At 52.9% G+C, this 17146-nt stretch overlaps 1 protein-coding gene across 1 annotated transcript in view; it reads right to left on the bottom strand.

The window, feature by feature from the left end:
- CAMK2A (calcium/calmodulin dependent protein kinase II alpha) overlaps positions 1-17146 on the bottom strand; it is a 65793-nt gene that overhangs the window by 47206 nt on the left and 1441 nt on the right. The window contains exon 2 of the mRNA XM_070374757.1: positions 2551-2645. Within this exon, the coding sequence (XP_070230858.1) occupies positions 2551-2645 (95 nt within the window). The remainder of the gene's footprint in view (positions 1-2550; positions 2646-17146) is intronic.

A 17146-nucleotide genomic window follows, 5' to 3' on the forward strand; every position in this document is an offset into this window, starting at 1 on the left:
CCCCACCCTCAGGGGTGGAACTGGGACAGCTGTAGCTTTCAAAAGGCTCCCAGGGGGATTTGGCAGGGATTGGGACAGGGAAACATTTTTACCTTTCATTTCATGTCTTTATGGCTTCTTGGAATTGTTTATAGTACGAGCATTTTATATAAAAAGAGTAGTTTAAAAATACATACAAAAATCATCTCCCGGGTTTGGGAGCCGCTCAATAAAAGAGGCTGGCCCCATGGGAAAGCGGAAGCCCTAGCTCCGGGGGAGGGGGATGGAGGACACCCCGGGGGGCATGGCCCCTGCTGGGAACTGCCAGAGTCACCCAGGAGTGCCAGCAGGAGAAGCTTGGAGTGTGTTGCCAAACATCCAGCATTAAAACGCTCCCCACCACAGGCCCCAGGAGGAATGAACAAAGAAACGTGCTAAAGGAAGCTGGGAGAAAAGCATCGCAGTTGGCAGACTTCTTTGGGAAGGTTCTGAGACCCTCCCCCCAGCCCCTCACACTCACCTAGGCCTGGGCACCTTCCTCCCAGGAGGTCAGAGCTTTCTTAAGTCACCAGAGAGGGGGCTTGGCAGTTACTGCACAGACCAGAGTCTACACTCCCCCAAAGCCTTAGTTACCTTCCCGAAAAGAGGCGATGCTCCTTCCATTCCCCTATACATGTTTCTTTCTGTCTCGTGCGTGTGTGGATGAGGCTCTGAGACTGTGGTGAACAGGCCCAAGATTCCTCAGCATCCAGGGAGGACCCTGGTTCCTGATTCTCCCTCACTGCAGGGGGTGGCAACCCAACCTGTCACCCCAAGCCATGGCTCAAGCCCTGCCCCTGCTGTATCTCAGGGATTGGGACATCTCCCTTGACCAACTGTGATGTAAAGCACAGAGAGGGCACCGGACAGCCACCAGTCACACAGCCACGGCCGGGCAAGCCCCAGCATCTGCTTGTGAGGCAGTGGCCCTGCTGGCCTTGTTGCCTGCCCTGACTTCCTGCCCCAGGCTCTGGCCCTGGACCTTCGGCAGGGCTCTCCCTTCCGCACGAACATTCACATGGGCTGTGTGCCATGGTGGGCCCCGGTCTTCGGAGGACCGCCGCCACCCCAGCCTCTTTTCCCTGCAGGATGTTGATCTGTCTACGGGGGAGTTCAGTAACTAGAAAGTGCTGGGCTCCCAGCAATGCTGAGCCAGAGACATGAAAGGCAGCAGCGCACGGTGCAACACAGAGCCTGCTGGGAGGCCCGTGGGGGCCAATGTGAACATCCTGTACCGGCCTCTGTGAAACCCACACCTGCTGGGCCCTGGCCCAGACAGTTGCCGCTATGCCAGACAAACACCTGGACACTCTGCCAACCCCCTTCCATGCTGCGCAAGCCATGGCTGCACAGCCCCCTCCTGTACCTGCCTCACCCACCAGAATGCCCCCCCATATCCTGGGGGTCCCTAAGGCAGCTCAGACCCACTGTTCAGAGTGGAGATCTTTGAAGACAATCTTCCCCAACTGTAGTCACCACCATCACCACCCTAACCACATGCTAAGGGCAAGAACATAGCTTCAGAGCAGACACTCCAAAGTTTAAAGTCCATACAAATTACCGGTGTCTTGTCAAAATGCAGATTCTGATCCCTTACATCTGGAATTATGAATTTGCATTCCTAACAATCTCCTAATGATGCTGATGCTGCGGGTTTAGAACCATGTCCAAATTAGAATTACCTGGGGATCATTTCCAAAAACCCAAGTCACAGCCCAGACTAATTAAATTACACCCTTGGGATGTGGGATCCAGGCATGAGGAATGTCTGAAGCTCTCCAGGGGATTCCAGACTGGGAAGCCACTGTCCAAGGGAGTATTTAGGAACCAGAAGGTGGACTGGCGCGGTCGAGGCGCAGCGCACCTGGTGTTCATGGGACGCTGATTGAGCACCCGGATATGCCAGGTGCTGTCCCGGGTGCTGGGCACACACAAGGAATGAGACCCAGCCCCACCTTCTTGGTGCTCATGGTCATAAAAGAGGATGAATATTAAACAAGGTACCAAACCAGTAAATGGGATAACTCCACATCGGGAGAAAGCCACAAAGATAGTAAACAGTAACAAGAGACATAAAATGGGGAGGTCCCCCTCAGATCTGGGGGTCAGGGAAGTCTCTCAAAGGATGTGACATTGAACTGAGACCTGAAGGCTGACAAAGTGCCAGCCTTGTAAGGAGCCAGGTGAGAGCATCTAGGCAGAGAGAGAGGCAGGTGCAGAGGCCTGGCTGTGAGAATGGAGGTGAATGGCAGAACAGCAGGGAAAGGAGGGCCTGCCTGGCAGCTTAGTCTTTACCTGGGTGGGTGGATGAGGGGCAGAGAGCCCGGCCTGTGAGAGGCTATGGCATCCAGTCTAGACCCCCTAAGGAAGAAATATGGAGGAGTCTATTCTCATAGTACCCGCAGGAAGAAGAGCCCCCACCTCTGACCGCAGCATCACCCAGAAGGAGAGACCCAGGTCCCGGTTCTAACCCAAGGGATAGAGGGAAGGATGAAGGGAGGAGGGCGGGCCAGGCATGGATCCAGCACCTACCTCTGGCCGAGAGCTTCTTTGTGTTGATAATCTTGGCAGCATATTCCTGGCCGGCCAGCACCTTCACACACCTGCGCACCACTGAGAAGGCTCCCCTAGGACAGAGGAGGCAAAGAGGGTGAGCGGGGGCCCAAGGGCTATGTTCCCAGGAGACACCACAGTTCACGCAGCTGCTCTGTGCTGGGAGGGGCCTTCCCTCAGGGCTGCTCGAGCTCGTAGGGGATGCTAGTGGCGCACCTCGGAGACAGAGCAGGCCTGGAGACCCATGGGAACCACTGGTAGTAAATTGTTAGGAAATTGGCCTCATGAGAGATGAGCTTTGTCCAGTCATATTAAGTTAGGCTTGACAAATTCTAAAGCACTAAAATCATGCAATGTTAGAATCACAGAATCTAGGTCCCTGGAAGGTGAACCCACTCCAGTGTTCTTGCCTGGAGAATCCCAGAGACGGAGGAGCCTGGTAGGCTGCTGTCTATGGGGTCGCACAGAGTCGGACACGACTGAAGCGACTTAGCAGCAGCAGCAGCAGTAGGTCCCTGGAAGTTTTCAGTTTTTTCTTCTTTGGGTAGTTAACACAGTGACATGGTTCAAAGTTCAAAAGATACAAAAGTGTGGATAGTTAAAGTGACTCCTTCCCATCCCTATATCCCAGACTCCAAGGTCCCCTGCCCAGAGGTGGCCAGTGTTACCAGAGCATCTGTCCATAGATAGCTCCCCCCTCCCCCATGCAAATACTGGACACTGCATGCTGCTCTGTACCCTCTTCTTCAGAAATTTTTTTAGAGATCCTCCTATATTATCACATAAAGAGTTTTCACCTAATCATGTGGGCTGTCCTATAATTTACCTAGCCAGTCCCCTATCGACAGGCAATCAGGTTAATCCCAGTCTATAGCTCCAGTCTATAGCTGTGACAGACAGTTCTGCAATGCCTAACCTCATATGTGTGCCTTAGAATTACATTTCCCACGACTTCCCTGGCGGCTCAGATGGTAAACCATCTGCTTATAATGCAGGAGACCCAGGTTCCATCCCTGGGTTGGGAAGATCCTCTGGAGAAGGAAATGGCAACCCACTCCAATACTCTTGCCTGGAAAATCCCATGGACGGAGGAGAGTGGTAGGCTACAGTCCATGGAGTTGCAAAGAGTTGGACATGACTGAATGACTTCACTTTCACTTTTCATGTATACAAGTGTCTGCAAATAAACTTCTAGAACAGGTATTATTTGGTCAAGGGTAGCTGTTGTTTTTCTCTGGAGAAGGAAATGCCAAGCCACTCCAGTATTCTTGCCTGGGAAATCCCATGGACAGGAGCCTGGCAGGCTACAGTCCATAGGGTCGAAAAAGAGTCAGACATGACTTAGTGACAAAACAATACAAGGTGTTGTTGGGTACTTCTGAAAGATAACGAGAAACGATCCATCTTAGAAATGTACCAACTTTCATGCTAGTATGTGAGGGGAGTCCCTCTGCCTTTGTCAATACAACGTGTGATCAAACTTTTATATCTTTACTAGTGAGATGTGGAGCACGGTGACTCAATGTAGATTTAATTTGGAATTCTTATATCAAGAGTGAAGCTAAGCATTTTTTTTTCATGTGTTTTTAGAGGCTCCTGGGTTTTTATCTTCAAAATATTTGTGGCTGGAAGAACTCGAAGCAAGGGCTGTGGGTTTCATGGCTCATAGGAGACATTGTTTCCATGTGGAACGTGGCCCATTTTCCACATTATTTGATTTTTCAAGAAAAACTAGAATTCTGGATATTTTAGTGACATTTCCCAAATTTTAAATACTGGTTTCTGCTGCTGCTGCTGCTGCTAAGTCACTTCAGTCGTGTCCAACTCTGTGCGACCCCATAGACGGCAGTCCACCAGGCTTCCCGTCCCTGGGATTCTCCAGGCAAGAACACTGGAGTGGGTTGCCATTTCCTTCTCCAATGCATGAAAGTGAAAAACGAAAATGAAGTCGCTCAGTCGTGTCCAGCTCCTAGTGACCCCATGGACTGCAGCCTTCCAGGCTCCTCCATCCATGGGATTGTCCAGGCAAGAGTACTGGAGTGGGGTGCCATTGCCTTCTCTGTTAAATACTGGTATCTAATTCCAAAAAAATTAGCTCCCTGTGTCACACAGGAAATTTCCAAATCTAATGCTCTGTGACAACCTAGAGGGGTCGAATGGAGTGGGAAGTTCAAGATGGAGGGGACATATGTATACTTGTGGCCTGATTCATGTTGATAGATGGCAGAAGCCAACACAATACTGTAAAGCAATTATCCTCCAATTAAACATAAATAAATCAAAACAAATTTAAATGTAATATTTTGCCAAACAAAACGAGTTTGGGGGCTAGATCTGGCATCTAGGTGCCATGTTATACCTTCCACTACAAACATCATCTGGCGCAACCCCTTCACATCACAAAGGAGGCCCCTGAGGGGCCAGACACTGCCCATGGTCTGTTATCGCCCTGCTGCTGCTGCTGCGTCGCTTCAGTAGTGTCCGACTCTGTGCCACAGGTGAATGGCAAGAAACAAGTCTCCTGTGCAGCCTTCTCCAGTTTTAATGTGCATATGAATTACCCAGGCATCTTGTCAAAAGGCAGATTTTGATTCCTTAAGTCTGAGGCAGAGCCCAAGACTCTGAGCTTCCCCGTAGCTCAGGGGAGAGTGCTCAAGGTCACACAGGCAGTGCTGTATTTTGAACTCAGATATCTGCAGCCCCAGATTTTTGGCTTCTCCACCTAGTGAGCCTGCTGCTTGCGGGCCTGCACACCCAGGTTCCTGACGTGGCCACGCCCCACCATATCTTCCAAACTTTGATCCCCTCTCCTAAGCACACAGGCAGGTCCCAGCTACACAGATGCAGCTGATGGGAGCAGGGGCGGACGCTGGCAGGCGCTGAGGAAGCCTGCAGGCTGGCAGAGATGCCCGTTCTCACAGGCCCCAGGGTGTTCTGTCACTGGCTTCGTGTCTGAGCAGCATGAAGGGAATGGGTGGGAAACTGGAGAAGGATGAGGCAGGAAGATCTGGGAGGTGGGCTAGAGGCCAGGAAATGTGACCTCGTAGGAAAGCTGGCGAAGGCCAGAACTCACGGGCACAGCTACGGACTGCCATCCGGCGGAGGGGGGGGGTTCTGCCTGTCCTCCTCGTGGAGGGAGCAGCCATTGGGGCTCCCTCCCTGAGAAGCACCCTCCCCGTGACACAGCACACCACACCTCCCCCACTAGCCCAGGACCACAGCTGCTCGTCCATCCACTAGACAGAGTTCCTAAGGACCAACAGGGCCTCCATACATGTTACTATAGGAACAGGAGGTAGATTTAAGTGAACTTAGACAGGGAGAGGGCGTCAGTCTGGGGTGTTAGAAACAGGAACAGGTACTTGAAGAAGGTGCCCACCCTATTCGGACCGGGACTTTCAGGTTCCTGCTTAGTGGGAGGCCATGATTCTCAGAAACCCCAGAGGAGAGAGCATGTTTCAGATGGCCCCTTCTGGGAAAGATTCTGAGGATTCCAGGGAGAGGAGGGGCAGGAAAGGAAGGTTTGTCTTATTCACTGGCAGCTAGCACATGCGTGGGGCTCTGTGCAGAGGCTTAACAGGCTCCACAAACCTAGGCTCTACCCCAGGAACTGAGGACCTGAGAGCCATGTCTATAAAATAAGAGAAGTCATGCTTGCTGAACTTCCTCCTAACAACACAGTGTCGAGCTTTTGTGTAAATCCCAGGTTCTAACCCAGGTGGCTCTGTGGCAAAGAATCCACCTGCCAAAGCAGGAGATGCCAAAGACGCAGGTTCGATCCCTAGGTTGAGAAGATCCCCCGGAAGAGGGAATGGCAACCCAATCCAGTGTTCTTGCCTGATGAATCCCATTGATAGAGAAGCCTGACGGGCTGCACTCCACTGGGTTTCAAAGAGTCGGACACAACTGAGCACACACGCAGGTAGAGGGAGGAGCTTATCAAAACGATTCAGAGAACACCAGCCTCGCGCACACCCAGAATGTACACTCCCGATGCACCTTCACCACTAAGCTCCTTGGCCCTCACAACAACCCTGCAAAGTTGAGATTACGATCCCCCATTTTTTCAGGGCATGAAACTGAAGCCTCAAGGGAGCAGGCATATTCCTCCCGAGGCTATGACAAGAATCCAGGTCACCTGTCCTTGTTCTCCTGACTCCACCAAAGGCAAGACAGTGTGACCCCCAAAAGCAGGGGCTCTGGGCTCACAAAGCCCTGTGATCTGATTGTGACTGACCCCCAGCTGTGTGATACTGAACTTGGCACTTCAACTCTGTTTCCTCCTACAAAATGGGGGCCAAAATAATACCTCTGTCTTGGGTTTGGGGGGAGATTAAGTCAGGCAACACACGCGAAACCCTGGGCACAGTGCCAGGGCATGCTGATCACTGATGGGGCGAGGAAATGGTCTGGGCCAGGGAGCCCGTTTTCCACCTATGAGGCCTCAGGTCTTCATCCACGAGTGGAAAGGCTCCTCCCTGCCAGTTCTGGTGCTGGGGATCAGAGATGGGGGGGCAGAGGAGACTCTGTAGCAAAAATGAGAGTGTGGGCAGCAAGATCGCAGCCCTAACTTCCTCTCTTTTTAATCTTTTGTTTAAAAAAGGCATGTTTCTGCATGCTCGTCCTGTGGGAGCAAGTGGCCACAGCCCAGCAGCTTTGGCAAAAGGAAGAGCCAGCCCACTCCTCCCACGGCCCTGAGTTGAGCAGGTGGCCAGTGGGTGGGTGGGCAGGAGCCTGGAAACAGGACAGGGCCGAAAAGGGGAGGAGGCCAGGATGGGGAGGGCAGAGTGGGAGAGAGTGACCAGGGGTCCAGGGAGGAAGGGATGAAGCCTGCATGGGAGGGCCCTGGCAGGTGGGGGATGTCCTCGGGTGGATTCTGGGTGCAAAGGTTTCAGGGGCACGTGTCTGCCCACACGTGTATGTCAGCAGCTTGTCAATGCCCTCAAGTATGTGGTGACATGTGCTGTCACCCTGGGTGTGTACATGTGTTAGGAGAGGGTCACAGAATGTGGGCAGGGAGGAGTGTGTGTGAGATAGACAGACACTGGAGGGACAAAATCTCAGATCTCAGCCCTGCTGGGAGGTCTTGGGGAGGGGTCTGCCCCAGTGTGGGCCTCACGGGTTTCATGGGGATTGGTGTGGGCATGAGGCTAAAAAATATAGAGACCTTTCCACCTTCAGTATTCTTTACTTCTTTGGTTGTGTAGCACAGCTTGCAGGACCTCAGTTCCCCAACCAGGGATTGAACCTAGGCCATGGCAATGAAAGCACCCAGTGCGAACCACTAGACCACCAGGGGATTCCCTCCACCTTCAATATTCTATACTAGTGCTGTCCAACAGAACTTTCTACGATGATGGAAATATTGTCCATTGTGACAGGCGCTAGCCTCCTATGGCTATAGAGCACTTGAAATCTGGTTAGTAGGACAGAAGAAGTGAATTTTTAATTTTATTTCATTTCAGTCATTATAAGTGGCTAGTGACCACCAGGTTGGATCGTGAAGTTCTATGTGGATAAGAACTGGCAGTCCTGAACCAGACCAACCAGAGTGCAAATTGTGGTCCAGCCGCTTACTAGCAATTTATTTAACCTCGGTAAGACCATTTTCCTCCCTTGCAAAATGTAGGTAAAGATTACTACCCACCCTGAGCACTTGTTTCAAGGATTCAATATAAGACTAGGGTATGCAGTGGGTTTAGCCCAATCCTTGGAGTGTAGTAAATGCTCAGGAAACAACGCCTTTTATAGGCATCATTATCTCCGAAGTGATGAGAACAGCTGGCATCATCAGAAGCAAAATGGACCTTGTTTGCCAAGCTCAGGAAAGAAGCAAGCCAGGGGAGGAGGTGTGTGGGGACCATCGTGAGGGGATGGGGTGCTTCCCCAGGCCCCAGCAACCTGCCCTTGGGTGTAAGCAGGCAGGGAGGCAGCACCTGGTTCAATAGACAGACGGGAAGGGCGAGGGCACGCTGATAGTGGGTCCATCGTGGCTGGAAATGTGGGAACGTGCTAATGGGCCGTGAAAAGCAAGATTTACACTGGGAAATTGCTTTTCCGGCTGCCTGGGAGGCACGGTGTCCTGGGAGTTGCTGGCTGCCTGCCCACAGGAGGCTCATCACCCTCTCTGGACCAAAATACCCCAAAATGCTGACTCGCAGTAATTCCAAACACCTGGGGTCCTCACTCAGCTTGGCTATCAGCTTGCTTATCCTTCCACTTGAAAGATGGACACGAGGAGCCACAGCCCCACTTCCTCCTGGGCCATCTGTGAGAAGTATCTACTACATAGGGATGGGAAAAGGTCCCTGAGACCCAAGATCAGTTACCGCCAACTTGCCCTCAAGGCAACTCCCCACCTTCACTCCAGAGCGCGGGGCGTGCCTATGGGTATCAGGAGACGGAGATGGACACGGCTTATGATGGCACAGTCCCGGAGCCACTCTGCACTCCTCCGGGGTCTGATTGTCAGGAGTCTCGTCAGTCTCTAGGGTCTTCCTTTCATTGGCTGCTTCCTCAAACACACCCAGGACTCCCTCATTCTGGAAAAATAAACAACCATCCTTCCCCTAAACTTGAAAAGCTGAAAAACCAGGAGCCTTTCTCTCGACCCACAAGCCTTGGCCACTTCCTTCCTCCTCCTTTCTCTGCTGCCAAACTTCCAGAGCAAGTGTCCGACATTCGCCGCCTCCTCTTCCCACCTCCCACGCTTCAAAAACCCACCACAATCTGGTTCCCACCCCCGGCTCCCTGGAAGAAAAGTTGTGCCAGGCCCACCCACCCAGTGCCCCCACCCCCGCCCCTGCAGTCCCCAGTGGGCCTGATCTGCCTAGCCTGCCCCACGACAGGTGACATTTGGCCCCAGTGGCTACCCAGTTTGAGGCCTGTCTTCCCTCTCATTTCTGGGTCACCACACTCTCCTTGGCAGCCCCCCCCCAACTTATTTTCACTTCTTCATCCCCCTCCTATCCCCCTCTGAACATCTCTACTCCTTGTTCTCTCTCCACCAATCCTTACCTCTTTCCCTGCCATCCCTTCTACCCAGGACCATGAAACTGGGATCTGTGGGGAGGCTCTGGGTGTTCGTGAACATCTCTAAAATTTTAACTAAATTATTCTGTGTCTGTGCATTGTTCTGTGCAGAGGACGCATAGTTTTCATTAGCTTCACAAGGGATTCTCTGACCACCACCACCGCCCCTGCCCACCTCCCCTCAACCCCGCAGAATGGTGAAAGCCACTGAGTGTCACCCAAGAGTGAAATCTGCTTCTGCACAGCCATTCCTCGCTTCAGAATTCTAGTCCCAAATTTCTAGCTGCTCACTAGAAATACTATGTGATCGGCACCTCTTAATCAAAGTCCAGTTTTCTTTCTCCAAATCTCACCACTCCAGGTTAATATGCCTAAGCATTCTGCCTCTCTGAGATGAGCTGGGATGAGTTCAGAAAGTTTCTGCTCAAAGGTGACAGACCTGTTACCTGTGAGAGGATTAACTTGTAATACTTCTTGGTGGTCAATAACTCACAGTCCAGGTTAGCTGGTCTGATCACTTGGCACAGAGCAAGGCTTGGGGGCATGGAACCCAGAGCAGATGGGGTTTGAATGTCTGGGGGAAGGCACAGAGCTGGGGTTGGTCGCTGGAGCAGCCCCGGCTGAGGGGCCGGCGTGTGGGCCACAGGTTGCTGCAGCAGACACTGCGGTAATATCTTGCCATTGAGGTCTACTCTCTCCCCATTCTACAGTTAAAGAAACTGAGGCCAAGACCTTGAACCCAGGAGTCCTGAATCATCATCCTTTGCTCTTTCCAATACCCTAAACTCTCAGACTCCCCTAACTTGTGGTCCACAGATGGGCATTAGGGTGGGGGATTTGTGGGAAATGATATACAACATCCTGTGAGTTGGAATGAGTGTGTGTTTTGGGGGGTGACTGTGGCTCATGTGAGATTCTCTGAGGACTTCTAGATTCCTCAAACAGTTAAAAAGCTGAAATCAGATTTGTTCAGATATGAAAGGAACATCCTGTTTGCATAACGTGTGTGTGCGTGTGCTAAGTCACTTCAGTCATGTCCGACTCTTTGCGACCCTATGGACTGCAAAGGCTCCTCTCTCCATGGGATTCTCCAGGCAAGAATACTGGAGTGGGTTGCTATGCCCTCCTCCAGGGGATCTTCCCAACCCAGGGGTCGAACCCATGTCTCTTATGTCTCCTGCATTGGCACGTGGGTTCTTTACCACTAGAGCCACCTGGGAAGCCCCTGTTTCCATAACACCCACCTCTATATACTTTAAGCAAATTCCTTCACTTTGTGGGGGCTTCAGTTTATCCATCTGTGAAATCAACTGTTGATCATTTGTAAGCCTTCTCTTTTTTTTTTCTTTTTAAGCAATAGTATCCTTTCTTAACAACAAACAAACACAGCTATGCAGGTCCCCAGATGGCAAACAGAGCAGAGGTGGCAGGGGCTGGGGGCTCAGAATCCCCTTTGCTTGGTTTTCTTTCTCTCTTCTCCCCAGCTCAGCATAGCAGCTCTTCCCCAAACTCCACAAACTAGCATTTGAGAGCCAGAAAATCCTAAGACCTTTTCCTGAAACCACACATCCCTCCTCCTCTCCACCCCAGCTGCTGCCGCCCACTTCCAGACTCCAAAAGATGCTGCAAGCACGCAGTGTCTTCGAGCCGTCCCGCACTCCCAGGCCTGCCCCACGCCAACCCAGCAGAAGTCTTGCTGGGGACACAGAAGGCCTGGGAACCGGAAGAGTCTGTTTGCTGCAGGGAACATTGAACCAACAGAAGTTCCAACATGTTCCTTGTTTGGGCTGTGCCTAGGCTTTCTTGACTGGGTTACAAAAAGGAAAACTAAAAAATATATATCCACAGGGCTTGGTGACAGGATCATAGCAGGCAGAACAGGGGGAAATGGTGAGGGGCTGCTTTCTCCCAGCTTCAGGGAGCCTCCTGGCCTGGCTTCAATTACATGTACACCCCAAAGACTTTCAGAGAGAAAGGCTCCAAGGAGTGAAAAGCCAAGAATTGACATGGAAAGAGGCTGAAGGGCCCAGATCTCATGTGTCACTGACTTGTGTGACCTCAGGCAAGCCCCTGACCCTCTCTGGACTTTATTTCCCCATCCCTAAGACAAGGGAGCACTCTTCCTTCTGATATTCATATGCAATTGAGGCTATCCTGACCCCTGAACCATCTCCCACTTTGTGCTTGTAGCAAAGCCTCTTACCAGACAAGGACAGGGATGCAGGCAAGGAGGGAAACAAGACCCAGCAGTGAGAAGAGGGCTTCCACATGTGTATCTGCTGGAACAGGGCTCAATATTTCCCAAGCCATGTTCATCTGGGGGTAGAGGATCAGTTGACAATGAGAAAGTTCTTTAGGTTGAGCTGAAATCTACCTCCCTGTTACTCTAGACATGTGGCCCTGCTCTGCCCTCCAGAGCCATATAGAGCAGTCTTGTATCATCTCTGGGGCTCAAGATGTCCCTCCAGGGATAAGGGAAGGGAACCCTGAGGGGTCTCTTTTCCCTGCTAGAGTCCCCAGCTTCTTGGCCCTCTCTCACCTGATTTGGCTTCCAGACCTTGGCCACCTGGCCCACCTCCCACCTCTTCTAGACATGCTACAGGTTTTTAATATTCCTTCTAGCCCCTAGGTATCCAAAAGTTGAAGGCAAGGACTTCCTTGGTGGTCCAGTGGCTAAGACTTCATGCTTCCACTTCAGGGAGCACAGGTTCAATACCTAGTCAGGAAACTAAGATCCTGCATGCCCCATGGTGTTGCCAAAAAAAAAAAAAAGTTGAAAGCAACAGAGCATGCCTAAGAAGAGTAAGACCACCAACCCCCTGGAGCTGACACACTCCATCAAAAGACACACCTCAGAGATTTGGCCGGTGCTGTTCCCACTCTGAGAAACACTCTTCCACCCTCTTCCCTCTGACCGGCTCTTACTCAGCTGTCACTCCCAGTGTCACTGCCTCAGGGGAGCCTTCCCTGATTCCTCCATCACCCCAACCAGTTGAGGTCTCTTTGTAGCTTATAACCCCATGTTTGTGCTCATAGCCTTTATCCAGTTGCATTTAAATAACAATATCTGAAGTGATTTAGTTAATGTCAGATTTCCACTAGACCGTAAGCCCCAAATGGGCAGAGATGACATAAGTCTGGCATGTGGTACCTGCTGGGCTCAGCCCGAGGCCAGGAACAGAGTCTGTGCTCAGGAAATACTTGTTGAGTGGATGCAAGGGTCACAGACTTGTTCCTCCTTTTATATGACGCTGAGACATCAAGGCCGTCAGTGTTTTCTAGCACAGAAGGTCCCACCAGCCTCACAGCCCCACCTGACATCTTGGTGGGCAGCCAAGTCCCATAGGGACCTAGATCTAGTGCCTGGGCTGGGTCTCAGCAGCCTGTGACATGCCGGGTGGTGGGGCAGAGGTTGCGTCAGGTTGGCCTGGGCTGGGAAGCTTCCTACCACACCACAGAGAGGCTCGGAAAAGACCGTGACACATCAACGTGTGTGTAGGAGGGGTGGACTGTGGCCAAGGGACCAGCGCACAAAAGAGGGAAGGATAGAGAAAAACGGACTAGAGAGATGCAGGGAAGTAAGACAGGGAAGGACAGAGAGAGAAAGACGGCAAGAGCAAGAGAGCGAGAGCAAGGGAGAATGAGAGAGAGATGGTGGCGGCAGGGGGGCAACCCAGAAGCCTACCAGCATCATCTTGCTCTCCCTGCACTGGGAGGTAAGACTCTTGCTTCATGTCCTGTTGGAGCCAGTATGTCGGCACACACACATCCATATGCACCCGTGTGTGTGTGTGCGTGTGTGTTTATGTGCACGTGTGCACTAGCAACAGGATTCAGGCACTGCGTTCCAAGGCTGTGCCCTCACCCTCTGGGAGGGCCGGGCCCCAGACTGCAGGGATGCTGGCAGCAGTCACCGCGCACCGTGTAGGGAGGCGGGCAGGCGGGAGCGGGGCTCAGCAGTGTCAGTGTCTCAGCCTGTGTGGGGGCGGCCGCGTGGGGGCGGAGGGCTGCGGCAAGCACCAGCACATGTGCGTGCCTTCCGCTCTGGTGGCTTGGAGGAAGAGTGGGGGAAGGCTATCCCCTTCCCTTGTCCCACTTGCCCCCCAACTTCCCATCCTTAGCCGCTGGCCCCTGAACATCACCTGGCCCCCTACCCTGGCTACCATTGCCACAGGCTCTTCCTGCGCCTTGGGCAAACTGCGTCTCTCTGGGCATTGGCTCCACCATTGATGCTGTGAGGAGACAATGTCCATGGTCCTCCCAGCTCTGGTGTTCTGGAAGCCTGAAATTTCCCACAGGTGCCTTTCACAGAGGCTAAAGAGGGTAGCAACTCTAACCGTGCTTTCCAGCATCTGCAGAAGTGCTCTGATCCCCAATTCACAGATGGTAAAGCTGAGGTACACCAGGGACAAGGAATCTGGCACAGTCAATTAGAGGCAGAATCATGATGGGAGGATAAGTGACAGTTCAGAGTTCCCTCACCCGCAAGGGCACACCCTTCTTCCCTGGAAGTGTTCCCCAGGCAGGGCACCACAAGGGGCACCCCTTATTAGTCTTCTCTCCATATGCGCGGTGCTGGGGACCTACACACAAGCCTGAGTGCTGCCACCAGTCCCCTGAGCCAGGTCATTTCACCTTCTCAGACCTCAGTCTGCTCATCTGTAAGATGGGTGAGTAAGTCCTTTCCCTCCCTCAGAGATGAGCTAGTGGGTGGAGAAGTGCCACATTGGCCCCAAAGCGCTATAAAGGTGACAGGTTGTCAGAAGCAAAATAAAAGCACAGTCCTGTCTTTGCGGGGGATAGTGCCTCATGGCACAGGTATTTTCTCTTCTCCGGTATTACACCTAGGATCCTCCTAACAGCCCTGCCAGGAAGAGAGTGGGATTGAGAAACGCAACCTGCAGGTGTCAGAGCTTGTGTCCAAGAGCGAAGGAACCTAAGCACCCAGGACCCTGGGCTTCCCCACCTCCACCCCACCCCAGAACAGGGAGCTGCCTCTGGTCTCCAGTGTTCCCCACTGATCAAGCCCAGCCTGAGCCTTGTTCATGATACAAAGCCATGGGGGCTCCAGAGCCAGCTCTTCCCTCTCCTTCGGGCAGTCTTGCTGGCCCCTGCAACCCTTTCCCCAGCTCCAACACCACCCTTGAGTCAATTTCAGATCCTTTTCTAAAGAGAAAAGACTGGGTTGTGTGTTCTCTCCAGCCTCCCTCCCTTCTCCCTCCCCCTTTCAAGTAAAATCTCCTTCCCAGGCTCTCTCTGTACAGCCCAGTGATTACACAGGCTGCAGGGTAATTCTGCCTCCCTAACTAACCTCTCCTGGGACTGGGATTCAAAGCCCGGAGAATGTCAAGGGCTAGAGGAGGCATCCTCCTTCTCTATCTCCTGGAATTCACCCCTTCCTCTCCCCACTGCCCCACCCACCCCGGGTCCTGGTCTTCCAGAAGGTTGGGTCTGCAGGGAGCTCTGACCCTAGCGCCCAGGCCCACTCTGACCCTGGAGCTGGGGGTGCTGCAACCTGCCTCCTGCCTCCAAACAAGCCTCTGTGCTCCTAAGGTCTGTGCTTCTGTTTGCCTCTCCCATGGGAGGAAGGAGGACTGGATGGGTCAAGGAAGGAGGAAGTGAGCTAGTCTCTGGGTTCCCAGAGACAGCCCCACCCCAACCCTCTAGGGAAACTGGAATCAAGTTCCTGGCTTATGTGAATCATATACTGCAGTGGGACCTCCATCCAGGAGCATCAAGAGGCCCTAGAGCATTAATTCTGACCCCAACCCCTCAACCCCCTCAGCTGGCTGCCCCCTAGGCGGGGCAGGAGCCCCTCCTCTGACATCCTCAGCCAGCCCTACCCTAGGGTCCTCGAAGGCCTGCAGTCAGGACCCTGGGCAGGGCGCCAGGAATCCCTCAAGAGGCTCGTGTCCTCCTCCTGTCCTTCTCTGCAGCTGGGAGGCCAGGGCCCTGCAAAAGGAGGTCAAAGGCCCCCATGGCCCCTTGGAGGGCCAGCCTAGCTGCCTCTGGCAGTCATCATGCTGGTGATCTGAAGTGGGTTCCTAGAAATGGGAGCTCAGCTTCCAGGTGGTAACAGCAGTGTCCTGGCTGGCCAGGGCCTTGGGTCACCCCTTGAAGGATGGTCCCTGTAGGCATCTGCGCTGCTCATCCTGACAGAAGAGGAGCCTGTCCCATCCCAGCCAGCCCGGTGGGTTAGGGGCAGGGCTCAGTCAACCCTTTCTGCCAAGCTGGGCAAACTCCTGTCAAAAAGCAAAGCCCTGGCAGGTGCCAGCCCCCATTTGAGGGCAGTGGTGATCTCAGGGTACCACAGGCATCACTGTGTCTTCATGAGAACCATCTCACTCCATCCTCCCAGTCCCTCTTTATCTCCAGGTTACAGGTTGTGGGAAACAGATGCCATGGCCAGCCCAGTGTCATAGCGCTATGGGTGGTAAGGTCCGGGCCTTGTGCCCTGTGCTGGGTGCTGCCACTACCTGGTCATTTGGATTGGAGCTTTGAGTGAATCAGGAAAGCCCTGCCTCCCCAGTGATGCAGCCTGGCCTTTTAAACCCAGGCATCAGAGGGGTAGCACCTCATCTCCTTTTTTTCCAATACAAGCATCCTCAGGCCCCATCCTTAGGCTTCCTGACATCTGGCGAGTCCTGACCTTGCCCGCATTGTTTCGTAGGTTCAAGCATTTTTCTAGGGAAGATAGACTTTCATCAGATTCCTGGAGGAATATGTGACCTTAAAAAGGTTAAGAGCACTGGTAATTGTGGAAGGAAATTGATCAGATTAGGCTGGCCATGCCTGCCACCCTCAGTCTTTCTGCCATGGTCACAAAAGGGCTCCAGAAATTCTGCCCATGCCCTGATCCCTGCAAGAGCCCTGGCAGACTGTGGAGCCAAGAAGGCTCAAGAAGGCACTCCCTGCCAAGTCACCACCAGACCACCCAGTCTTCATGATATCCATCTCCTCTTAGGGCAAAACAGCAGTTTTATAAGCGCCTGAGTCACATCTCAACTCCATTTCACTGCACTCTGTGACGCAGTCCTCCCAGAACTGAGCCTTGGTCGCACCCTGAAAGGCAGCGCCCAGCTGATCAGGGAATCCTTGGCTCCCGTGGATGCCGGAACCCAGCTGAGAAGGGGTCCCTGCACAAGTGCGGCAGACAGCCTGGGTCCTCCAGAGCAGCTCCAAACATTTCATTCCTGCTGTCCACACCCCACCCCCAGGACAAAAACACACTCAGAAAGACAGGAAGTCTGCAGACAGGAGTGAGTACACGTCTGCACATGGGTATGTTTCTGTACAAGGGTCTGGTGTATGCCTATAGGTATCAGGATAGCCTGGTGTGCAAGTGTGTGTGTCCATGTGTGTGTGCGGGCAGCCTTCTTGTACACAGTCATGGGCCCACCTCCCACACATATGCAGACACCAGCCTGAGCTCGCACATGCCTTCAGCAGCCACACTCCCACCCGAGCCCATGGGCCCAGGCCTCAAACACACACACATAAACCTTCCCATGGGTATGGACCCCGGTCCACACAGATGTCCATA

Source organism: Bos mutus, chromosome 7 (genome assembly GCF_027580195.1).
Source record: "Bos mutus isolate GX-2022 chromosome 7, NWIPB_WYAK_1.1, whole genome shotgun sequence".
NCBI classification, from domain to species: domain Eukaryota; kingdom Metazoa; phylum Chordata; class Mammalia; order Artiodactyla; family Bovidae; genus Bos; species Bos mutus.